Source organism: Malania oleifera, chromosome 3 (assembly GCF_029873635.1).
Source record: "Malania oleifera isolate guangnan ecotype guangnan chromosome 3, ASM2987363v1, whole genome shotgun sequence".
Lineage (NCBI taxonomy): Eukaryota > Viridiplantae > Streptophyta > Magnoliopsida > Santalales > Ximeniaceae > Malania > Malania oleifera.
The window spans coordinates 1020647-1046393 of record NC_080419.1 but is presented as its reverse complement, the minus strand read 5'-3'; the positions used below and the strand labels follow the sequence as shown (position 1 = coordinate 1046393).

General features: G+C 38.2%; 1 protein-coding gene across 3 annotated transcripts in view; it reads left to right on the top strand.

Annotated features, from left to right (window-relative positions):
• The first annotated feature begins 7351 nt into the window (after positions 1 to 7351).
• The window catches only part of LOC131151671 (probable sugar phosphate/phosphate translocator At1g48230), a 44327-nt gene continuing 25931 nt past the window's right edge, over positions 7352 to 25747 (top strand). Inside the window, exons 1-4 of one of the 3 annotated variants that reach the window (XM_058103003.1) lie at positions 7408 to 7624; positions 8007 to 8125; positions 8206 to 8320; positions 9249 to 9356. In XM_058103003.1, coding sequence (XP_057958986.1) covers positions 8237 to 8320; positions 9249 to 9356 — 192 coding nt within the window. In that variant the 5' untranslated portion in view covers positions 7408 to 7624; positions 8007 to 8125; positions 8206 to 8236. Of the gene's footprint in view, positions 7625 to 8006; positions 8321 to 8879; positions 9100 to 9248; positions 9357 to 25747 lie in introns of all 3 variants that reach the window. The other 2 variants (XM_058103004.1, XM_058103002.1) reach the window with 2 other exon arrangements.

The window sequence follows — 25747 nt, the reverse complement described above, 5'->3', positions numbered from 1 at the left end:
ATTGAAAATTATCCCAAAATAAATTTAATAAGTCTTAGAAAATTACTCCGTTTCAAAAATAAAATAAAATGCACAAAATAACGTATTATATAAGTTTTTCCTCAAAATCGACGTATATCGTACTCCGAAGAGTTCAATGTCTCACTTTACAATCATCTGGATAAGAAAATCAAGAAAATAGTTTACAAAAATACACTCCCGAGGTTTTGAAATCTGTAGGATTTTTCTAAGTGTGAAAATAATATTCCGGGAGGTTTTCAAACTCTTTCGGGACGACATGGACCTCAAAAATATTTTTTGCGGTTTTTTTAAGACTTTTTTGGATTTTTGTGATTTTTCAAGTGCAAAGATGTTTTTAGAAATTTCTGATTTTTTGTGTTTTTTCAATATTTTTCCCGAAGTAATTAAACAACAAAAAGGGAATTAAGGCAAAATCCGTGAAAATTGAAAAAGAAAAAAAGAAGAAAAATAAAATAGAAGGTTAAACCGGTTTCATACCGGTTCATAAGACCCAATTGGTACGGGAAATAACCAGTCCAAGAAAGATTGACCAGTTTTAGGCCCAATCAAGACCAAGTCAATATGTGGTGCCTATGGGGAGCGCAAGTTAGCGCATGTTTTAGTGTGTGCATGGAATGTATGAAAAATGTGTATGCATGGGTGTGTGCGTGTGTGCAGGTGGGTGTAGCATTGTGTGGGAGTGATGCGTGAAATTGTGGGTTTTTGGCGTGAAACAGTGTGTATGGCAAGTGTGTGTGGCAGTAGGCGTTAGGGTGTGTGGGCGTGATGCGTGAATTAGTGGGTTGTCGGCGTGAAACAGTGTGCATGGCAGGTGTGTGTGAGGGTGCGTGAAACGGTGTGTGTTAGTGTGTGTTTTAGAAACAGTTTAAACGTGAATATTTTTTTATTTTATTTTAAATTAATATTGCAGGCAACCAATGAATAAGAAAACTAAAATAAATAATAATAAATAAACCAGGACGTGTATGTGTGTGCTGTGTGTGCAGGAGAGTGTTTTAGTGTGTGTAACAGTAGGTGTGAGCTTCTGGGTGTGTTTTAGTGTGTGTAACGGTAGGTGTGAGCTCCTGGGTGTGTTTTAGTGTGTGTAACAGCAGGTGTAAAAGTGTGTGAGCATGTCAAAATGCATGGGATGTGTGGGTAGTGTGTATAGTGTGTGAGTGTGTGAAAGTGCATGGTTTAGTGTGTGTAATAGTGTGTGAGTATGTGAAAATGCATGGGGTGTGTGGGTAGTGTGTATAGTGTGTGGGTGTGTGAAAGTGTTTTAATAGGCTCAGCTGGCAGAGATCGAACCACACATCACGACAATCATGTACTTAAACCTCAACCCATTAACAGTGGAAGGTATGTCAGGAGATTCATTAGGAAGGGTTGCAACCTGAACGACACGTGTGTGCTCTCGAAGCTTGAGAAGAGTGAGATCTCCGTGAAACCGATAAAGAGCAATCCAATTGTAGAATCGAACCCAACCACGACCTTCAACCTAAATAACACCTCACGAAAAATAATTAGTAACTGATTTGAAATCGAACTCTAAATCTTTGAAATGGGGTTTTGCTTTGAGTCCGCTAGTCTGCCGTTACAAATATGAGATGTGAAGCTCGGGATCCTAGAAGGAAGTGGGTGGAGCTGGGCGTGCTCGCGACCGGAGTTGGAGAGGATGACGGTGGTGACGACGACTGTAACTGTAACGACCTGCTATTTAAATGGGTTTTTATTTATTTATTTATACTATGACATTTAACATGCTCTGATACCATACCGGGGTAAACCCAATCATTAACCTAAGCAATGAAAAGAAAAAATCAAATAAACATATCCATATATAATTATATACAATACCAGAGTGTTAGAATGTATCCTAAAAAATATACATGTGCGACTGTTCCCCAAAATACCCTCAACTGGGCTGGGACATACAAAAATACTCCAAAAACATACTCACTATCTACTGATAGGGCAGAATTGTGGTCATTCTATCTACGAGCCTAATCTACTCGCTTACCTGGATTACCTGAAAAATGTTAAAGTAATTGGGATGAGTCATTGCTCAGTAAGACGAAATATGCTATTACTAGTGTGTGGCAAATGAGCTACAATATTATGAAAATTTGTTTACATATAATCATGTATAACTAAATATGTAAATACAGTACAAGTGATAAAATCCACCACCCTTTCCATGTTACTTAACATAACAGTATTGTAGGTTACTATTCAAAATACTTCTAGTGTACATAAGTATGTTCTCTATTTCTGTAAATCTGTGTATACGTAATAGTAACTAAAAACTTTCCCTGTGGAAAACTGTGTGTCATGATTTAACCTCTCATGACAGGGTTGTGCGGCCCGTAGACGGGATCTACACTGGCTGCCCGACCAGGGTAAATCACTATACTCCCTCGATCTGATCTGCCCTCCTCAATCCATATCTGATGGGGAGCCTGTCCACGTTTAGGGCACTATACGATCGACCTACTACCACGTATGATCTAAATAGGTGGTTGCACTCATGTAACAACCTGCTATTTAACTAGGTTTTTTTTTTTTTTTTTTTTTTATATTTAACATGCTCTGATACCATATTGGATTGAACTCAATCATTAACCTAAGCAACGAGAAGCAGAAATCATATAAACATAACCATATGTAAATACATACAGTATAAGACCAGAGTGCTAACATGTTTCCCCAAAATATACACATATCACTATTTCTCCAATATCCCCAACCGGTGAGGGGTATACAAAAATATTCCCAAAAATATACTCACTCTCTCTCTGATAGGACAGTACTGAAACCCCTCTATCTACGAGCCTGCCTGCTCCCCTACCTGGATCACCTGAAAAATAATTCAACACTGGGATGAGCCAAAGTTCAGCAAGACAAAATATGCTATTACTAGTGTGCGGCAATTGAGCTACAATAATGAGAAAATCTATTACTATATAGTTATGTATCACTGGATCTGTAAAGCACAATACTAAAAATATAATCTTCATCTTTTACCTTTTGCTTAACATTTCTGTACTTTAGGTTTCTAGTCAAAACACTGCTAATATATGTATATGTTCTCTGTTTCTGTAAAGCTGTATAAACATAATAATAACTGTAAACTTCCCTGTAAATAACTGTGTATCATGATTTAACCCCTCATGACAGGGTTGTGCGGCCCGTAGGCGGGATTTACCCTAGCTGGCTAACCAGGAATAAATCACTATACTCTATCGTCTGATCAGCCCTCCTCAACCCATATCTGATGGGGAGCCTGTCCACTCGTGGGCTCTATGTGATCGACCTTTATACCACGTATTATCTGAATAAGTGATTGCACTCTATAAACTGTATGTGGCTACGATACTGTACTCTGTAACTGTATGGTCCAACAGGGTATGATACTATATAATACATCTCTATATACCACTATCTGTTTTACCATGATTCTGTAATAACTGTATAAATCATGACGCTGTGGAAAACTGTATCTCTATATCAACTGTGTTTTTATAATTAACTATGAATCTGTATGTCATGGTACTATAAAACTGTATAATCATGGTATTTCTATAATTGCTGTAAAATACATTCACTGTCTATATATTCTGTAAAACACATCTCTGAAAAATATTCTAAAACATGTTTTTATACTATATCTATATTCTCAAGCCACACAGTACTTTTAAAACATATTAATCACTTTTGATAAATTGTGTAAATCTCTGCTATAAACAATATTTTGGTGAAACATTTATAATTTCATACTGAAAACATATTCATATAACCTAGTATAGCATATTTCCTTTACCTATTTCCTGCTAAAAATCCCTTACTATAATGGGTCCAACACCTGCAGGGTTCTCCACTCAACACCCCGAAAACCATAAATCCCGGAACAAAACATTAATATTTCTTGGCCTACATCATTTCCTTCAACTGTCAGGAAGCAAAAAACTGAATAAAAGACCTTACCCTGAATTTGGGATGAATTACAACTTCGTTTCACCATTGATCCGTTCCAGCAGACTTGAAGAGAACTCTGCCAGAAATGTCGTGGTGGCCTCAGATCATTGATCCAGCGAAAAATAAGGCCAAAATCGACGGAAGAAGGAGGAGGAGTCGTAGAGGAGAGAGAGAGAGAGGGTTCGGCTGAAATTCTGCGATTAAAAATCAGTTTTGGGCTATTTATACTGCGGGATTTGTCGACGAGCCATGTCATCTCGTCGACGAGTCCTTAAGGAAATTCGTCAACAAACCTTACCCTTCGTCGACGAAATTTAGAGTAGCCCAAAATCCTGGCTCGGTATTTCCTCATCGACGAAACGAGACATCGTCGACGAGATCGTGAAGACATTCGTTGACAAATCCTGGAAATTCTTTGAAATTATTATTACCTCTAACACGTTCGTCGACGAAGCCTACTGCCTCTTTCTGCTCCTGTTTCCATTTTCCTCCCTTTTATTTTTAAAATACTATTATTCTTCGGGTCACTACAACTCATAACTGAAATATCTGTAACTACGGTACCGTGCTCTATAACTGTATGGTCCAACAGGGTCTGATACTATATAATATATTTCTATATACAACTATCTGATTTACCATGATTCTGAAATAACTGCATAAACCATGACACTGAATAAACTGTAACTGCATCAATTGTATTTCTGAACTGAACTGTAATCTGTACGTCATGGTACTGAGAACTATATAATCATAACACTGAAAATTGTATAATCATGGTACTGAAATTCGTATAATTATGGTGCTGAAAACTGTAAAACATACTTCCGTACTATTTTCATATTCTCAAGCCACGCAGGAATTTTAAACATATTATATATAAATGATAAACTGTATAAATTTCTATCGTGAATAATCATCTATTAAATACATGTAGTTTATACTGAAACATAGTAAAATTGCCTAGTATAGCATATTTCCTTTACCTGATTCCTGCTAAAAATCCCCCACTATAACGGGTCCAACACCCGCAGGGCTCTCCACTCAATACCCTGAAAACCATAAATCCCAAAACAAAACATTACTATTTCTACGTCTATTTCATTTCCCATAACTGCCAGAAATCCAAATTTCGAATAAAATACCTTACTTTGGATTTGGGATGAATTCCAACTCGATCCCACCGACGATCCGCCCCAGCAAACTTGAAGAGAACTTCGCCAGGAATGTCGTGGTGGCTTCAGATCGTCGATCTGGCAACTGGTAGGGCCGAAATCGAAAAGAGAAGTGGGAGGGGTTGTAGGAGAGAGAAAAGGAAAGTATTTTGCCCTGAAATGTGATAAAAATCCGAGTTTTCACTATTTATAGGGCCAGATTCGTCGACGAGACACGTCACCTCGACGACGAACCTTACCCTTTGTCGACGAAATTCAGAGTAGCCCAAATCCTTCTCTCGGTATTTTCTCGTCAATGAGGTCCTGAAGGCCTTCATCGACGAATCCCTGTATTCGTTGACGAAGCCTACTGCCTCCTTCTGTTCCTGTTTCCATTTTCCTCCCTTTTTATTATTATAATACCATTATTCTTTGGGTCGTCACAGTAACGATTGCTGACGGTGGTGAAGACGACTACAGTTGACGACTCTAATAGTGGCTAGATTTGTTGGTCGTGCTCACGATTGTGTGTGTGCGTTGACATGAGAGTGTGGCCGCTGGAAGCGTTGTTCGGAGTTGCAGAGGCTTGTTCAACTGCTTTGTGTTCTGTGTGGGAAACGTTGTGGGCTGGCCTAGCCGTGAGCTATAGATGGTTGCTGGCAGTGTAGAGAGCAGACAGCGTGGAGCTAGTTACCATGGTGGTTGTTGGGTTGTAGCTGAATGTGTGGTTGTTGATGGAGTTATAGCTAAGGTCAGAGACAGAGTGAGCGAGAAGATGAGATGCCAAGGGAGAGGCTGGTCTGCGAGGGTGGATCGAGGACGATGGTGAGAAGGCTATGAAGCTCATGACCGAGGGGCTATGGCGGAGTGCTGCCGGCGTTTGAGAAGAGAGCCGCCAGAGATGGATGGTGGGTGATGAATGGAGAATGGAAAATGGAGATTGTGAGATGGTGTGTGAGTTTGCAGGAAAACGATGGTGGTTGTGAGTGAACGGCGAAGGTGGGCGCACAGGTTGTCACGACCTTGCGAAGAGAGAAAAATAGATGAGGAAGAAGAGATGAGGGAGTTGGTGCCAGAGGACTGAGCTCAGGTGAGAGAATGGAGAGATGGATATGTGTGGGAGGACCCTGGAGGGTGCTAGAGGAAAAGGTGACGATGAACAAAAAAATATTCCCTATGCGTGAACCGTGAAAATGGAAATTGGAACCCCCCCCACCTTTGCTTGCGTGCCTGCTAGCCCTTTTGTTGGCATGCAACAAGATTTTTTCCAGCAATTCGTTTGATGCCTAAAGTCTGTTACAAAAAAATATCTTCCCCTTGCGTGGTTCTGTTATTGGGATTTTGGGAGAGAATCATTTTTTGCACACACATTTCCCCCGCTTTTTTTAATTTTTGAATTTTTTATACATTTATCTTTGTTGTCCAATTTTGGTCTTCCCCAAAGGAAAGTCCCGGGTTTTAAAACTCGATCCCCGAAAGACGGAGGACTCGAGCTTGACTATTTAAAAAAAATATGGGACTCAATTAAAATTTAACGGGACTTAATTAAAATATCGGGATTCAATTAAAAATACCAGGACTTAAATAAAAATATTGGGACTCAAAATAAAAATACCGAGACTCGATTAAAAATACTATGACTCAATTTATAATATCGAGACTTAATTTAAAAATATCAAGACTCAATTTGAAATACCAGGACTCAAATAAAAATACTGGAACTTAATAAAAGACACTAGGACTCAATCGGGCTTTTAAAGAAAGGACCTCCAATTTTCAGGGTTCAGAGTCAAATTTTATTACATTGGGTTTCCTCAGAGTAAATTGGGATGTCGACAAACTTCATTCTTGTTTGTACTTGACTCATTTTTATTTTAGTGACAAATTAAACTTGAAAATCGTTCATTTAAATAAAAAATGAGTATAAACCAGCTCTTAATGAATTAAATCATCGATGTGTTCACAATTTTTTCATTAAAATTGTGACTTGCAAATTTGTACGAAATCACATTAATTATACCATACAATTTTAGTAAGAAGGCGCATGATTACTATGTAACATTTAAGTTTTTTTTCTTCTGATTAACAAAAAAAAAAAGAGTTAATTTAGGCCAAGACTAATGACAAATGGTCCTACAGATTTAAATTCCAAGTTGTTAAAATTAGAAGATTGAGGATTAAATTGATATTAAAACCAAAATATAGGGCCATAAAACGAATTTACATATTTTCTGGTGGGGGGTTTCGCAGCAATAATTTTGCAAACAAGGCGGAGGCTCACTCGTCGTGAGCGTCGCCGCCAGTGGCAGACAGATCGGTTTTTCTTCGGGAAATATCTCTCAGGTGATTCATACCTCAAGCATTTATTACTCCCCAATCTCTATTTTATCCTTTCTCCTGTCTCTCTCTCCGTCGGCGGATCCCTTGAGTGCGCCATTTGAAGTTGATGTTCAGATTCGCTGTTCTACCAGGCGTCCATAATCGATATCGAGGTGAGTTTTTATTTTCTTCATCGTGTGGAGATTTTTGATTTTCGTTCTGTTCTTTCGCGCATCTCGTGTCACAGATCGGATCGGTTTCTGCTGTACGACCTCGTTCTTGCTATCTTTTTGAGTTTGTTGAAGTACTTGCCTCTTTGCTTTACTTGCCTAGTTGCCTCATTGCTTCTGCTTTGGTGCTTGAAGTTTGGATTTGCTTGCTTAGTGCATTTAAATTGTTAAATTTGAAATGCAAATTTTTCTTGCACTGGTTGCCTCTTTTCTTCTTTGTAAAATTAAGTTAAATTGGATTGCTGCTGATTAGTGCTTCATCTCTAGTTTTATTTTCTTGAATTGCCTGATAAATGGATGCTTTGCTCATTTCTCTTGCTTTTAGGTTCTGAACCTCTGTGGATATCTCAAGTACAGCAGCAGTTGCAAGCATAGACTCGTATATAGGTTCTTATTACTTGAGGAGATGAATTTCCACTATGGATTTAGATGATCACTGTTCTGGTTAGAAATTATCTCAGTTCCGCCTTCATGTGCAAATCTTAAATTTTCAGATGGCCTCGTAACTAGAAACTGAAAAATAGGGCCATCTTGTGAAGAAGAAGAACAGGCAAAATGATCAACAAACCACTTGTTTTGACTTATCTGTACCTCTTAATCTACATTTTGCTTTCATCTGGCGTTATATTGTACAACAAGGTAATTGATGTCTGTCTCTTAATATCAGTATCACTATAGTTTATGCATTTGCATGTGATTTCAAATTCAATTATAAGCTTTTGTGGAATTGCAGTTGTGTAATTTATATACATGGATTGCATGGGAAAATGCTTTCCTATCAATTGGTTAACCCCATATGTTTGGACTTTTGAACTTTTTTCTGCTATCAGAACTGTGGGATACTTCTATCATCATCATCATCATCATCATTATTATTATTATTTTCAGTTGAAGAAACTTGGTCTCATTACATTATTTAGAACTGCCTAACTATAGTAATTTCTTGCAATAGGCATCTTTGGTGGAATCCAAAAATTTCCAATTTACAGTGATAAATTTTTTATACTACGTCGCCTAAATGATGAGATGAAATGCAAATTAAGAGCAAAAGGACATGAAACTTTTAATAGTTTATTTTTATTATCCTTAAAAATTACTCTGCTTCAAACCTTGTGTGGGCACTGGGGATGGATCCTAATGCTTAAAAGACCAACTACATCAAAGATCACCAGTCTGCTTTGTTGTTCGGTTCCTACAGTCTTCCAGGTCATTTTCTTCAGCAAATTTTCCTTGTAAAAGTTGTGGCCAAGGCTTTGTCTTCTGTAACTCTGAAGGGATGTCTAGTTCAAACTTCAAAACTTGGTCTTTGCAAGCCCAATACATGTGTAGCCCTTACATTATGTTTATCTCAGCTCATGGACTTCTCAGTGTATCCCAGGGTTAGCTCCTTGTGAAACTGAATGTGAGGCTTGGAGTTGGTAAATATTTTGTTACTTGCTTTTACTTTTCTTATTGTATTGCTATGGTTTATACAGTTAAATTGAAACTTACTACTGCTGTACTCTCCAGTCCCCACATTTTCTTTGACAAAACTCGGTTTTGAAACTATGACTGAATTTTATTGCAGTGGGTTCTATCTCCAAAGTACTTCAATTTTCCATTTCCTATAACACTTACCATGATTCATATGGGATTCTCCGGCGCGATAGCATTCTTTCTTGTTCGTATTTTCAAGGTATGGCTTCCTATGTATAAAATATCTGTGTTTGTGTGAGTGTGTGTATTCCTTCGTCAGCTATTGGATTGTTAGTAGATATTCCTGCAGAACTGGTTTTGCATCTAGACAATTGGGTAGCAAATTTTTTCTTTCTCAAATTACAAACTTGACTGCAGCAACAGATAAATCCGAATGCCCATCTGGGTCAAGTAATTTTTCTGGTTCTGTTGACAAAGTCATGGGTGTCAAACTGGGCCACAGCATGAAAACCAACTGATGCAACCTGAAAAGACCAAACACAAACCTGAACCCGGTTTTTGAAACTTGGATGACCCAAACATTTGTCCTTTTTACAAGTGATGGAGTTCTGAATTTTTTTTGGTTGAAACTTGAATACACTGGTTAAGAATTTATATTTTTTAGTGCGCAAAATATATATATTTTTTGAAATGATCATATATGTAACTAGATGCATGATAATCATTGTAGATGGGTCAATAATGGCCTGAAAAACAAAACTGAACCGAACTGAGACTGAAACAAGACCAGTTTTATGGATGAAACGCATTGACCTTATCAGGTGGTTTCGGGCTTATGCTTTTAACACTAAAATTATGAAAAGACATGCTCAAAAAGCTTGAAACGCTCAAATATGAAACTCTAGACAAGGCAACAAATGTCACACTATTCTTGTAATGTGAATATCTATTACATGCCATAAACCTGGCACTTTTGTTGTTTCTCAATGCTTAATTTTGAAGCCTACTTTTGCTGCTTGGAAATCATACAGCTTTTCAACTATAAAAAATAGTATGCGTGTGATTAATTAAATCAGTATATCTTTAAAAAGGAATGCTGATGGTAATTTTTATTGTTGAAAATCTGAAGGACACAAGGGTGGAATGAGTTGAGAAGGTGAGAGAAGTTGTCTTGAGGACAAAAGGAAATGGACCTATGAGTCTAATAGTGGGTGTGATTTTGATAGTGATTTGGCTTAACTATGGTTGCTTATTGTTGGATGAGCTTCATGAAAATATGGGTATGTTTCAGATTCCTGTGATTTAGTTGGAGATATATCCCATGTTTTGGAAAGTCTACTTGAATGTTTGCAAGTTGTTCCTACTTTCGAGGATGATGGTAAAGATTGAGTAGCAGGTGAGTTATCAGTTTGGGGATGGTATTTACCTTCCCTTCTTCTTCCTAGGGGGAGATCAATGGCAATGAAATTGAAGCTTGGCAGTTGTTGGATAAGATGGGCATGTGGTCCTGCAATTCGGAAGATCAATAGGAATGATTTTGGAGCTCAACAATTGTTGGATAAGATGGGCTAATTGTCTTCTGGTCCTGGAGGATACAAATTTCATTTGGTTGGTGCTTGGAGCAAAGTGAAAATAGTCAGCTTGAACTACTTAATTTGAAGTGTTCTTGATGGAGTAGTGCGCTACTGCTTATGGATAATTCTAGGCAGTCGTATTCTACTCAAATATTTACAAATTAGGGATTTTTGTTTGTTTGGAAATTCTGATTTCTTTGGAATTTTAGTTAATTTAGGGTTGTTTTAGATATTGGTTATTTTGGGTGGTTTTATTTTGATATTTAATTATTTTTGGGTTCTTTTTAACTTTTGGTTAGTTTGGGGTTATTTTATAATTTTTTTGTTGTTTTATCTTTAGATTTTCTTGGTTGCCTATAGATATAGGATTATGATACAAGGGATTACTGAATTTTGGATAATAAAAGATTGAGTCTCACATTTACTCCCTCTCCCTCCCTTCCCTTTCTCTTCCTCTCTCTCACAGCAGTCTCTCTCTACTCCCTTGCGCTTGAATCTTTCTCTCTCTCTCTCTCTCACTCTTGTCTCTCTCTTTATCTCTCCTTCTCACGTATCACTTTTTTCTCCTTTCTTCATCCTCTTCTTTGTTGCCTTATCTTTCTCCTCCATTCTCTTCTCTGTTTATTCTCTCCTCTCTTTATTCTTTCTATAATCTGTGCTTTTCCTTCTCTTCTTTTCTACTGTCCTATATCAATTAATATCAGAACATACCCTGTTCCTGCCACGAATCCCTTGATTCCCACCGTTGTCACCATACAGTAGCCCCCTGTGCTGTCCAGCTCCTCTACATCCCGGCCATCTCATCTACTGCATCAAGCCTCACTTCAATCTAGCCATCTGCCTTTCAGGAAAAAAAAAAAACCCCAGAGAATAAAAGTTAAGGGCATACTTGGTTAAGGTTTCAATACGGTTTTTTGTATTTGGAATGCGAGATCCAAAGAATACACAAAATTTGCTTGGTTAGATGCTTTCAAGCAAATTTTGGAAATGTATCAAAAACCCCCTCTAAAAATACAGGTTTTCGGGAAATGATTTTAAGGTGTTTCCTGTGTTTTTGAATGCAATGAAGACAATTGGCATGGGGTACAGCCCATTCAAAAATGATAGTGGTAATAATAATACTAATAATGATAGTTATTACTTACTAGCATTATGATTATTTTGTTAATGAATTTCCACTTGGACCAATCTTAAGCAAACACAATTCCACCGTTCTCATTTCTGGGTACAATCTTAAAAATAGTTAATCAAACATAATTTAACAGATTTTTGATTGTAAAATATACATGATATAATCTCTTGTTTTCGTTTTCAAAAACAACAATGTGGAAACTCGTTTTTGACTCATTAACCTAACAGGTCCTAACTTTTTCCCCTTAAAGAAAAACCCAGAAAAAAAAAACCTGATTCTTATTTTCCCCTTCCAATATATCCCATTATCCCCTAAATCTGAAAATAAAAACTGTTGCTGCTCCAAAGACCAGAGAAGGAGCAGGAGACAATAGTAAAACAAAAGGAAAAAATGTTGTTGCTGCCAGTTCTTAACTTGAGAAGAGCTTCCTAGGAAAAAAAACGAAATAGACTGCTGCTGTTTCTTCAAAGTTGCACCTGACAAGAAGTTTCATCACAGGAGGAGCTCCCTGATGTTAACCATCATTGAGTTTGTCAACAATCCATCATCAAAACCCTTCACCTTGCTTGAAATCTTTTACATGTGCGAAACCCTCATCTGTTCAATCATCGCATGAAGCCCCTTTTCCCCCTCGCAGGCTGACATCATCACAATGCCACTCATGTTGTAAGTTCTAGCAGCATAACCAAATTGTTTTGACCAGAGAGAGGAGATATGACTCCTGCCTTGAGACATTTTGGACTGCAACATCGTACCCTGAAGATAAATTGAATTTGATCACAATAAATTGACTTACCTGTGAGCTTTGGGGTAGACTGAAGGGAAATTGGATCCGATCAAGATAAGTTAAGGATTTGCAACAAGATCAGTTCTAGAATTCAGAAGAGATGTTGTTTCTGCTAAGATAACTAAGATTACATGGACATTTGAATGTGCTTGTGCTCCTTCAAAAATAATTTAATTTTTCTTATCTAATTGTTAAGCGTGTGAATTGCACTAGGTCCAATATGTTTCTCATCCTTGCTCTCATAAATGTATGTATATGTATATATATATATATATATATATATATAAATAATTGCCTTTCTATTTTGCATTGAATCTTAATTTTTTTTTCTTTTTCTCTGCGTATCATTGCATATCCGTCCATTCCTTTTTTGGGGGGGGGGGGGCGGGGGGGGGGGGGGAACGAGCCACTTTGACATATTTGGTTATCGGGGGGGGGGGGGGAGAACGAGCCACTTTGACATATTTGGTTATCACTGCTCACAATTCGCAACAGATAAAGGGGTCCCTTTGAGTTTGATGGTTGTTCGAACACCCACTATTTCTTTGATTGGTTAGTCCAGAAAGAAAATGATTTTGATTGGCATGGATTTTCTATCACCAATGCATCCACTTTGCTAAATCTAGACTTCTTGGATTGGCAAAAGATTACTAGGGACATAGGGTATTTTGGAGAACCTACCACTTGGTCTAGAATTAAATACCTCTTTTTCTTTGACTATTGAGAACCTGCACAAGGCAGGGGCTACTTTGAACCCACCCTTGGGAGGTAGACTCGGGGAGCGTATTTTGGAGAACCTACCACTTGGTCTAGAATAAAATACCTTTTAAAAAAAATAAAAAAAAATAAAATAATTGAGAACCCGCACAGGGCAGGGCTACTTTGAACCCACCCTTGGGAGGTAGACTCGGGGATATCACAAACCCCCTAGAACCTTGGGTATCTAGGTAAAGAAGTTTTTAGTGCAGAATTGAACCCTAGACACTTGTTAGATTACTATATCTAAAAGCTTAAAAGCTATTAGTTTGTGTGCCAACAATGAATATCAAGCCTTAATACTTCCCTGCATGTGGAGGGATAAACAAATAAATACCACCTATTGCCGGAAATATAATAATTTTTAAACTCCACACAATACACATGCCAACAAGCTCTGATACCATGTTAGATTACCACTTTACCTAAAAGATTAATATATTAAGGTTGTGGGCCAACAATGTTTATCATGAAACTCTCAGTCTGCCCTTATCCACAAGACTACCCCATGAGGGGCTAAAATGAAATTCGTTTTAAAAGATAAATTTGTCCCAAGTTCTTATTGGAGACAACTAGTAGACCAATTGGATAACATTAAACAATCGTCTTCTCGTGTGTTTGTATATTTGGCTAAGTTCAATGATCTTATGTTAGGTGTGATATGGATGAAAGCACAAAGATTGTCATCGTGTTAAAAAAGGTTAAGAAATTTAAATTCAAATTTCTTGGCCAAACCCAAAGACTCCTATCACTTTGTTTAAGGTTTACCATATAGCTTTGAAAGTTCAAACACTTCTCCAAAGATTGTCATCGTGTTAAAAAAGGTTAAGAAATTTAAAGTCAAATTTCTTGGCAAAACCCAAAGACTCCTACCACTTTGTTTAAGGTTTACCGCATAGCTTTGAAAGTTCAAACACTTCTCCACCTTTCTAATCACAGAGCATTCACTCTCATGTTGTGGAGTTTTATCACCGTAGAGCAAGTTCTAAGTGGTCGATAGGCGACTATAAACTTTTCCAAAATGCTTAGGTGGCGACTCAACTTGTTGAAGCGGGTCCTTGTATGAATTATTGTGTAGCTGAATACCATGATTATGTTAATGATTTGTGTATTATTACTGCACAATTTCCAAACCCTTTAATTGACTTGAGTCACAAGTCCTTTGAGGAAGCAAGCCATAGTTCTTTCCAAGATAAGAATTAGACTCACTTTGAGTGATGTTGAACATAGTTGCAAGGTGAGAAACAGACCGTTACTTGTTACTAGACTTGGATGCTAAAACTAGCAACAATATCAGTTGTTGACCACAGCGACTGGAATGCTTGTCGGTGACTCAATTACTAAACTACAATTTTGCGACTCCTAACCCAATGAATGAACAACAATTGTTTGTTCTAAACTTTATTCAAGATTATTCATTAGTTGTTGAACTTGTTATAAGAAATCTCTTGAGATGATTTCTTCTCCATTGATTGGATATGTGATCCAGTCAGGTACTTTTCTCTCCACACGTTCTTCTCCTATCATTTTTGAAAATGGACCAAATGCTTATTTACTTGATTTGCCATTAAGTTTGGATATTAAATTAAGTTCTTGTGTAGAGTGCTTGTTATTTTATTGAAGGACGTTGGAACCTTCTATGCTTGCAAATGACTTCGCTAGATTTGCTAGTACTTCTTAAGTTTGAGCTTTTTTGTTTTTGTTACCCTGTCTCATGACTCACATGCGAATTACAACTTGGATGATTTGAAGCCTTTGAATGATATCTTTTGTTGGAGGACCTCTTTACTTCTATCCTATGGTGCTTGAGAATGCCATGCATTTTTTGCCAGTTCTTTTTGCTGCATGGTTGAAGTTGTTCAGGATTGTTTTGTTTCTATTGCAACATTTAGAAACTTGATGTTGGGTTTTCTATAACTGGGGGTTTTGTGGAATGCTGCCTATGGATAATTCTAGGCAATCAAATTGTACTCAAAGATTTAAAAATGAGGGGTCTTTGTTTGGAAAATCTGATATCTTAGGAATTTTAGTTAAGGGTTGTTTTGAATATTTTAGTTATTTTGTGATTTACTTCGAAATGTAATTGTTTTGGGGTTTTTTTATAATTTTTGATTGATTTGGGATTTTTTTAATGGTTTTTATTGTTTTATCTTTAGTGTTTCTTGGTTGCCTATAAATAGGAAAAAAAAGGGCAGCCCGATGCAATATATATATATATATATATATATATTCTTTTATCTACAAAGATAAAATTTGTTAAAGGGCATGGGGGAGCCACCCTTGGAACTAGTAGTCCGTCTGTCTTTGATAAGACGTAAGGGCATGGCTGATCCTTCGAGAGCTCTTCTCTTGCTTTCCTTGCGCACAATTCAAAAAATGGTAAGGGGAGTAAGAGTCAAAACTTTCTTTCTTTCCTTGCTGGACAGAATGCCTTTCCAAGCCCATATTTCTCCCTGCACTGGTCTTGCTGTAAACTGTTGCTGCCTAACCAGAGTGGTCGTCAGATCACAAAGATTTATGGTCCAAAATTGTTGTAATAGCATTTGCTTACTAGTCTCAACATTTTTTATTCACAAAAAACATTTGTTGACAAGAGGCATTTTTCACCTGTGGAATGTTTTAGGAAAGCCAAATTGGCTGAATTTTGGGGGTGATCACTGAGCTGAGCGTCTTTGTTATAGGACAATTGTCATGGGGTGGTAGAATCCTGAGCAAAGAATCAACTTTGGTCTTATGTACCAAAAAAGTGATGACATCATGCCTCTGCGGCAACAAGGCTACACCAAATTCTGTCAAGCTGTACTAATCCGAATACATAAAAACTCTCGTGGACTCATTTGGTGGTTGAGCATTGTGGCATGATAGCCCTCGACACAAGTGATATGGCGCTGAGGAATCATGACTTGAAGGGTGTTGTTTTCACACACCACAAGCATTGAGGTAACTCATCCCTAAAGCATGATCCTCGTGTAAGTATACCTACCACTAAACACCTGTAAACTGGAGTTGAGGAAATCACATCTCAGGCTACTTGAGACAGGCATATGTTAATCATCGTCAATGGTTGGTGTAGGAAAGCACTGCCCTAGGTTAAATTCAAGGGCCATCGCTGATGCTAATCCAAACTTTGAGCCAAGGGTGACAAGCGACACAATTCTCCAATGGGTCTTCCATGGGGCTCTCAATTCACATGGATGCCCAAGACACCCCTCAAGGATGTCCTGTCCCCAAAAGCTCCTTTGGTGCTCACTTAGTGCCCCTTGGAGTTAGTAGGATGCTCACTTGGTGCTTCGTCCTAAAGTAGACATTTTTTCATGCCATTCTTACTCTGGCATGAGTAACCATCAAGGTCTGAAGAATCATGCTTGTTTGAGAGATTTACCATAAGGACCTAGTGACGCTCCCCATACATTTATGGAAAATCCATAGTTGAATCCATGTTTTCCCATAGTTACTGCCAAGACACATCTTCATACTCAGTCATGCTCTCCCAAGGCTGCCTATACAGCCCTATTGCATGTGTCATGGATACAAAAACAGTAGAGCAGGACACTAAGCTGAATATAGAAGGAAACCTTGTGCTAGTGGGAGAACACCACACTTAATGTCATGCCGAAAGAAAACATCAACTCTATCTCCAATGTCGAATTTAATGAGGGAGAGAAAATCTTCCCAGCCTTTGTTGAGGAATCTCCAAACTCCAACAACAGTGATGGAGACTGTATTTTGAAGCAATGATTTTTCTCCAAAAAATAATTCTTCTCTTTCACAAACCTTCAAAGCCGTTTTCCAAGGAGTGGTTTTGTTGAAAGCAGAGAGGGACTTGAGCTATAGGCCTCTGCTTTGAATAGGCTGCTTAACAATCCTATTTGATACTTGAAATCCTCTCCCATGTTTACCCTGAAGGATTCTTTTTTAAATGTCCCTCATTGGAAACTGAGCAAGGGATGGGGAAGAGGGACATGTAGTAGACTGGGAGGTTTGAGAGGGTGCTCTTGATGACTGTAATTCTTCCTTATTTTGAAATCTTATTCTTTTCCGAGTCAGCAAGTTTCTTCTCAAATCTTTCAATGATGGAATTTACATTTATTCGCCCTCTCTTAGACAGTCTCTCTCTCCTTTGTTCTCACATCTAAATTTCTCTCTCCTCCCCCACACTTATCTTAATCTTTCTTCTTTCTTTTTTCTCTTCTTTTTTTGCTTCCTCTTTCTATTCTCCTCTTTGTTTATTCTCTCCTCTGCCTGTTTTCTCTCACTAATCCATCTATTTCTCCATTTCTTCTTTTTCTCTGATGCTGTATTACATCATTTCTGTTGACTATGATGGAAAGGGATTAAAATGGGGCTTTCATATTTAGTTTGTGTTAGGTTTTTCGATTTGCATTTTTTTCACAAAAAGTTTTTTATTGAAGACTTCTGCACCTCCTTTAGTTTATAATTCTTTTTCCCCTCTATTAATAAGTTTCTTTTTTTCATAAAAATCCTCTGATCTTTATCGATAGTTGGTGCAATTTATAGAAATGGTTACACTTGTTGATTGCATGAGAAGAATCATTTGTAACACAGGAATATTCTAATTTTGCATAATTTCTCTTATATTTATTTTTTAAATTGTTGCTGTTTATATTCCTCAAAACTTCGGCTATTCTTTTCTTTGTTCCCTTTTCCTTTCTTTCTTTTTTAATTAAAGCAAATTCCTGGATCCCTGAGAGAATCTGTGGCTGAAATCTGAAAAGTAACACAAGGAAATGGGTGTGAGAACAGGGAAACAGAAGGTGCACAGAAGGTGTGAATCAACACTGAAGTACCATTCTAGAAGGAAGTATTACCTAAGTGCTGCTGAGAAGCTTGAGATAATTCTTAACAAGGAATGAAAGAATTGAATTGAGGAGCGCTGCTCTTTGATAAGTTAGGACACAAGATAAGAGATAAGTTGACAGAGTGTGATTGTATTTAAGGAAGATCAATGACATTGTTAGTAAGGAATGATTGGGTTAACTGTTCAAGTTGAAGTTGCTAGGAGCCTACATTGACAGAGTTTAAGGCAAAAAATGATGCAAGTTAAGGTAGTGAGTAGTTTAGGGAAGAGCAGATGGCCAATGGCATGTTTAAAATTATGGCTTGAAGCTTATTGGAATGTGATGTAGAACAGGAAGCTGGATCATGGGTAAACCCTTGTTGGAAGCTAATTCAAAAGAATTGGAAAGGGATTGTTGGCTCTTAAACCCATTTGCGTTTAATTTAATTAGTAGTTATCGTGTTTAGTTTAATTTGTAGTAGGCTTTTGTGTATTTGGGATTTGTAATATGTGTATTGGGGGTTCATTTGTACTTTATTGCATCATTTAGGGGTTTCTGTGCTGAATCTGTGTTCATGCTCCCTATTATATCTCCTTCCTCCTTTCTCCTCCTCCTCCTCCTCCTCCTACTCCTTTTTCTTCCACTCTGTCAATTTCTGCAGGCAGTACTTTTGTTGCTGTACTGATTCCATCATTTGGGATAAGAGCCCAAATTCGATCTCTTTCTCCCATTTACGACCCATTCATCTTCGCCATCAATTTTTTTGTCCTCGTCCTATCTTTCCATTGATCTCCCATATTCTTCCCTTCCATGAATCATCTTCTTCATCTTTGATCCCACTTCCATCTTTGATCTTCTCCATTCATCACTGTCTCTTCGCACGTCAGTCTCTTGTCTCCACAAATTCAATTACCAGTTCCAAATTTAAAAATAAAAAGTTTCACCTGAATCTACTTTTGCAGTCCCTTTAATTCATTTAAAACCAGTCATTCTCTCCTTAAATACCTCCTCTACATTCAGTCCTTTTCTCATTCATCTTCTCAAGCCATCATCACACAGAATCTCCAATAAGATTGCAGGTTAGATATTACCATCTGGCTGTAATCTGATGTGTCATTGTCACTGTCTCATTGACACACTGCCACATGTCGCCAAAACCTCTTTCCATCCACTATTCTTGGTTGCTAGTTTTGACGCTGGATTGCTAGAAATGAAGAACTAGCAGATCACACAGACACACATAAAATAGGTGACTTTGCTCACTCAATTGAATCCACCAAAGAGATATTGAAGATAGGAAACACCCTAAAGATACATAATTCACCAGTTGCCAGTTTAGAGATACAGAGTTTAAAGGTTTAGCTCACCACTCACAAAGGAGATACAGAACTGAAGAGAAACAAGGAAAAGGCCAAAGTCTCCAATTTTCTTTCAAAAAACACTTATATCTGCTAATACATGCCTATGGATGCTTTTATTGAATTGAAATATGGCCAAGCATAGGAAAATTCTACCTCACAATTTCCAGCTAAAAATAACAGTCTTTGAAAAAACAACTTCTTACATAGGGAATACAAACAGACACATTGAAAGCTCGCACTAAAAATTCAAATGTCCATAACATATAGTAGACAACTCCAATTAATGTGTAACTTAATCTCCTGAGAAGAGCACATCTTCAACCTTAATTTCAGAGGTGACGTGCATATTTTTCAAGCTCTAGAACTTTTTCAAAGTCGTGCTCAAAATTGGGTTAAAATCTTCTGTTCGACAACTTCAAGACCTGGAGTGGTTAACATCATGAAGTCACATTCGAGCAGCCCAAATTCACCAGAACTCTTTGAGCACTCCTATGTCAGTTTTGCTGGAGCTTTCAAGACCTATTGCCAGCCACATTGGAGTCCCCATTCGCTGATCTCCAAGACAATCAAATATTGTTTCCAGAAACTGCTGATAAACAGTACATGCCTCGTGTGTAGGATACTGCAAATTGGAGTGTGAAACAGGTTCAAAGCCCCCAAACCCTCCATCTTTCTCTGCCTCCTATTCCAATACCTGACATGACCCTTCTTTTAAATCCTCTGTGCAATCTATGATACATTAAATATTAAACAAACAAAAATTCCAAATTTTGAGAGAAAAGCTCAGCTCCCATCCCCTTAATATTTTCCTCACTAGGTCCATTTTGCTCCAATATATTTGACCCAGCTCACAAAAAAAGAAGAAGCAATCCTCTTTCTTTAAACATGCAAGTCCCATTAATTTTAATACCAGTATAGCCCAAGCTGACATCTTTATTTATTTATTTACTTTGATAAAAAAAGAAAATTTTTTATCAAGGAGAACAAGACGTACGACAAGGAGCTTGAGAAATCATCCTTAAATGATACAAGAAACCAAAAAAAAAAAAAAAGTGGTGCCAGCCAATCACACTGTAAATCAGAAAAAGAAACCCCTCTGAAATATCCTGATGCAAAAGCCCACAAGGAGGTCATGACATCCGCTTTCTCATAATAATACAAGCGTTCTGCTCCAACGAAATTCTCCACAAAACTTCAGCAATCACACTTCCACAATGCCAAATTATCTTTCCCCCTCCCAAAACCTGAAAATGATATAGCCAAAAAATCCTCCATCGATTCTAGCACACTCAATTCTTGAAAAGTTGGTGTCCCAAAGCACTGCTGGCTTAGCTGAGTGGCTTTGGTGTTTTCCCCTAGAAGCTTCTTCCCTGTGGCAGAGTTTGTGTTGAATGAGAATGTTGCGATACTTGTGCTAGTTTTTAAAGTGTTCTTTGGAGAGTCTGTGGAGATCTATTACTAAATTTGAGGTGGGGAGGGGTTCTCAAATCGATTTTTGGAAAGACTCATGGTTGGGGAATGGTGCTTTTATCCACATCTTGAGCTCAGGGTATAATAATGTTATTTTGTTCTTTGCTGGTGATTTGGTTATGGCTTGGAATTTACATTTTAGGAAATATCTTATTGATAGAGAGCTGGTGGAGCTATCTTCCTTGTTGAATTTATTGAATAATTGTCATCTTTCTTTGGGAAGGAGTGCTTGTTCTTGGTCTTTGAATTATTTGGAATTTATTCTTGTAAATCATTTATGAGTTCTTGATCCGTTCCAATTCCTTTTTTCCTCTCTATTCTACAATCTGAAAGGCCAAATATTTCCCAAAAATTAAGGCTTTTATTTGGTTGGTCGTTTTAATAGAATCAATGCCAATTATTCGTTGTAGATTGGGAGACCTTTGAAGGCTTTTTCTCCAGATGTTTGTGTGCTCTGCTATAATAATTCAGAGACAGCATCTCATCTTCTTTTGCATTTTGATTTTGCTTGGAGGGCTTGGAGCAAGTTATTTGGTGCCTTGGGAGAAAGTTGGGTTTTTCTTGTATTGATGGAGGAATTTTTGGCTACTTCGTTTGTGGGTTTTGGAAGGAGGAAGGATAGGTCTGCATTATGGAAATGTGGTATTTTTGCAGTGTTGTGGGGGTTATGGTTGGAGCCAAAGCACGGATTTATTCAGAGTAGAAGTTGAATTGGATGTTGGTTTGGGAAAAGATTCACTATATGGCTCTTTGGGTGTGTTGGGTATGGGTTTTTCAGGGAAGTAAGGTTTCTGGAAGTGCAGCAAGATTGAAGGTATTTGTTGGCATGATTTTTCCTTTTTTTTCTTTGTTGTTGTTGTTTTTTTTTGTCCCCTTCCTTCTTTGGAGGGTGAGCCTTGGATCAACTGTAAGGTTGTACCTTTATGACTGATTGGTCACAGGTTCAAGTCCAAGGCAACAGCATCTTTGCATAAAAAGCAGGGGTAAGGTTGCGTACACTGTGATGGCCCTCCTACCCTTGCAAAGTAGGGAGCCTTGTGGCTGGAGGACACCCTCTCCTCTGTTGTTTTTTAGCTCTTTCCTTTTTATTTGTTCCAGATTTTTGTAGGAGATGTATTATTATCCTTTTTGAAAATTCTTCTCCTATTAATAAAATCTCTTCTTTTGCAACAAAGGAACAGGTGAGAAGCAGATTCTGAACTTTCAAAACAAAGAGAATAAACATCCGGAGATAAGGCCTTAAAAGGCCTCCTACTCTGCAACAGATTGTTGATGTTAGCCTAATAACAACCAACTAAATAAAAGCCTTGATCTTTGAGAAGATTTTAGCTTTCCAGATGGAACTATGAAGCGAGAAAGTATTTACAGGCCCAACCCAACGCATCTTACAATAGAAATGAGGCCCTCGTCTTTTCTTTCACTATGCTCAACCCAAGTTCATTAAGCCCAACCACACTGCCACATCTCCAAGCCACATTATCTGACAAGTTATCTGCCATTTCATTGAACATGCCATGTCAGAATGTTGTTGTAGTCTTTTAGACAAGAAACAACCCATGATTCCATTTGTTTGATTGGATCAGTCAAATGCAGTAGGGGAAAAAATCCAGCCACACAGTGAGAAATTATAGGGAAAATTCAGGCCTTTTCATCTCTTTCTCATGTGCGGAGAAAATGTTTGCAAAATTGTCACTGATGGAATATTCCTTATGAATGTGGTTTCTAGAAATGGGGTCACTCATATCATATGCAGTCTCATTTGGGACCCCGCCTAGAGCCTTATGAGACATCTTGGGATGATAACACCACCATGCATCGTTGTGGAAGATATCAGTTTCTATCCAAATGCATAACTATTTTGATAATGATTGGCATGATATCATACCCATGAATATTGGCCATGTACACCTTGGTTGTCCTTGGATGGATGATTTGGGTGTCACGAAGGACATGAGAGCACATCGTCTTTCACTAATAGTGGCAAGATCATGTTGAAGCTTGGTCTAACAACCAACCAAGACAAGGAATGTGACAAATATTGATCACCTGAGGTGTTCGTTGATGTCAATTCTCAATTCAACTCTTTTCTTTCTTTGATATTGTCGTACGACTACCAAAGGAACAAGGTCCTGCATCACTTGAGCATTGGGTTTCGAACAAGTCCAAGTTCATTGCTTCTTGCTTTTGATCCTCCAACACTTCAAATTTGATACCAAATTTTTTCTAAGTGGGGGGAGATTTGATATTGAACAAAAAACTGAACGATGGGTAAACCCTTGGATCAAAGGATCGTTGAGTCTTAAACCAGTTATGTTTAGTTTAGTTAATGGTTATTATGTGCGTTTAATTTAGTTTATAGTAGGCTTATTTGTGTGTTTGGGATTTGTTTGTGACGTGTGTTTAAGGTTTTCATTTATCTTGTATTCATAGGGGTTTATATGTTCTTGACTTCTTGTAATTTATGCTTTCTTGTAAGTTTTTTTTTGATGAATTTGTATTGAGAAGTGAATGCATGTTCTTCCTTCCAATTGTATCTCCTTCCTCCCCTCTTCTTCATCATTCTTCCTTCTTCTTTCAACTTTTTCTTCTCCTCCTCTATTACTCTAGGCAGTACCCTTCACTGCTGTACTGATTCATTACCACTGCTACTGCTGCTGCTGCTGCTGCAGCATCAGAATGATAAGGCAGTCTGTTTTAATTTTTTGATTAAAAAGAACAAATTTATATTTGTAATAAATGAAAACATAGTTAGAAATTCGTCCTAATTGTCACTTTTTTCATTTTGATTTCCTTCGTCCTTATATGACAGTTCTGTAGTGTATGCTAAAACTGTGCCCATTTAAGTTCAAATCATCTTTCCGTGGTCTATGCATTTAAAATGTTCCTTGTCAAAGTTGCTCTTGCATTGTGGCCATGTTGTTGCAGCTTAGTGTTAGATTCTTGATTACCTTGACATTGCCAAGTGTCACGGTCCGACTCTTTTCACACCCTCGTGAAGGGCCGTGCGGCGCTAGCTAAAGCATTCTTGCTTTACTAGCCAGCCTATCGTTTACTAACATTCATTCACGAAGCACTTTCATTAACATTCATTCAGACAGCGGAAACAGTAATCAATTCATGAAAGCCGTGGCAAGCAAGCAGTAAACATTGAAGCAAACGTAATTCATTGACAACACCTCCGTTGACATGGTGTACTTAGCGAGGGAGGCAAGTAGGCTAAGCACGTTGACAATTGCTAGTGAGTTTTACAATGACTGATGAACACTCACCCTCTCCTAAAGAGGTTTTTATGTAATTATCATACTGGCACTAAGAAACATCAAAGTGACCTAGGAGTCATACTGCCTTATTTGGCATACAAAGACACTACTAGCAGAAAATAACCCTACACTAGTATTTACATGATGGAAACCCATCCTAAGCACCCGAGATAAGCGGTCACAGGCAAGCATAATGCCCTGAACAAGCTTAGCTCGTGACATTCTCCCCCACTTATGCGGTCGACGTCCTCGTAGGCTTTTTTTGGCGGTAGGTACACTTCAAATTTGTCCACAAACGGTTGAATATCTTTCGCAGAAATCCAGCTGATTTCTTTGTCATCAAGGCATTTCCATTTCACTAGGAACTTCTGCCGCTTCTTCCTTGAGGATATGAACTTTCTGTCTGCAAGGATCTCTTCAACGTCATGTCTGTCAGGTTGCACTATGTTCAACTCTGCTCTGTTGAACTAACTTCTGCTTAGGTCATTGGTGTTGGCGTTGAACGGCTTGAGGCAGCTGACATGAAACTGCGGTCTTCTCCCCTTATCTGCCCACTTATTCATCTGCTCAGAAGCTTTCTCCAGATAGGCTTGGGCAAACTCTGCATTCTATCTCCCTTCACTGGTGAAGATGTATGCCCTATGACTCTTTCGTCTGTATGGCTCACCCACCGTGTGAGATAACAGTGGCAGCTGGCTTGTAACAAGCTCAAAAGGGCTCTTGTTGTTTGTTGAATGCCTTTGGGCGTCGCCACAGAACGGAGCCACATCAAGTAGTTGCACGCCATTCTTCTGGTTGTCATTGACAAAATGGCACAAGTACTCATCTAGTAGCTCTCTGAATTTCTTCACCTGTCCGTCTGTCTGTCGGTGAGAACTCGAAGAGATGTCAATATGTGACCTGAATATCTTGAAAAATTCTGTCAAGAAGTTGTTAGTGAACATTAAGTTTCGGTCACAAATAATAACTTGGGGAACACCCCAATGTTTCACAATAGTCACAAGGAACAATTGTGTCGTCTCCTCTGCTAAACAGTACTTTGGTGCGGCCATGAAAATACTATACTTCTTCCGCTCCCCCTTGTCTTGTTGGCAAGTGAGACAAGTTTTGGTATAATCAACCACATCATCCTGCGTGTGCGGCCAATAATACCTCCCCAGTAGTCCTGTCATTGGAGTCATTATCCGCGAATACCCCTCAATGAACTTCCTGCAGTATTTAGTAAGGCCAAGAAAGGAACGCAACTCCTTCACTGTCGTGGGGATCTTCCGTTCTTGAATCATTCTTACCTTCTCCATACCCCTCTCGATACGAACCTGTTCATCCACTTGACCAAGGAATTTGTTGCTCCGCCGAGCGAAAGAGAAATTCTCCTTCTTCACATCCAGACTGTTTCCTCTCAGCTTGTCAAACACCTTCCGTAGATGCTCTTCATGTTTCCTTTGAAACAACGATGCTCCCAACGGTGTTTTGGAAGGGCAAACACATCCCGCTTCCAATTCATCAAGTTG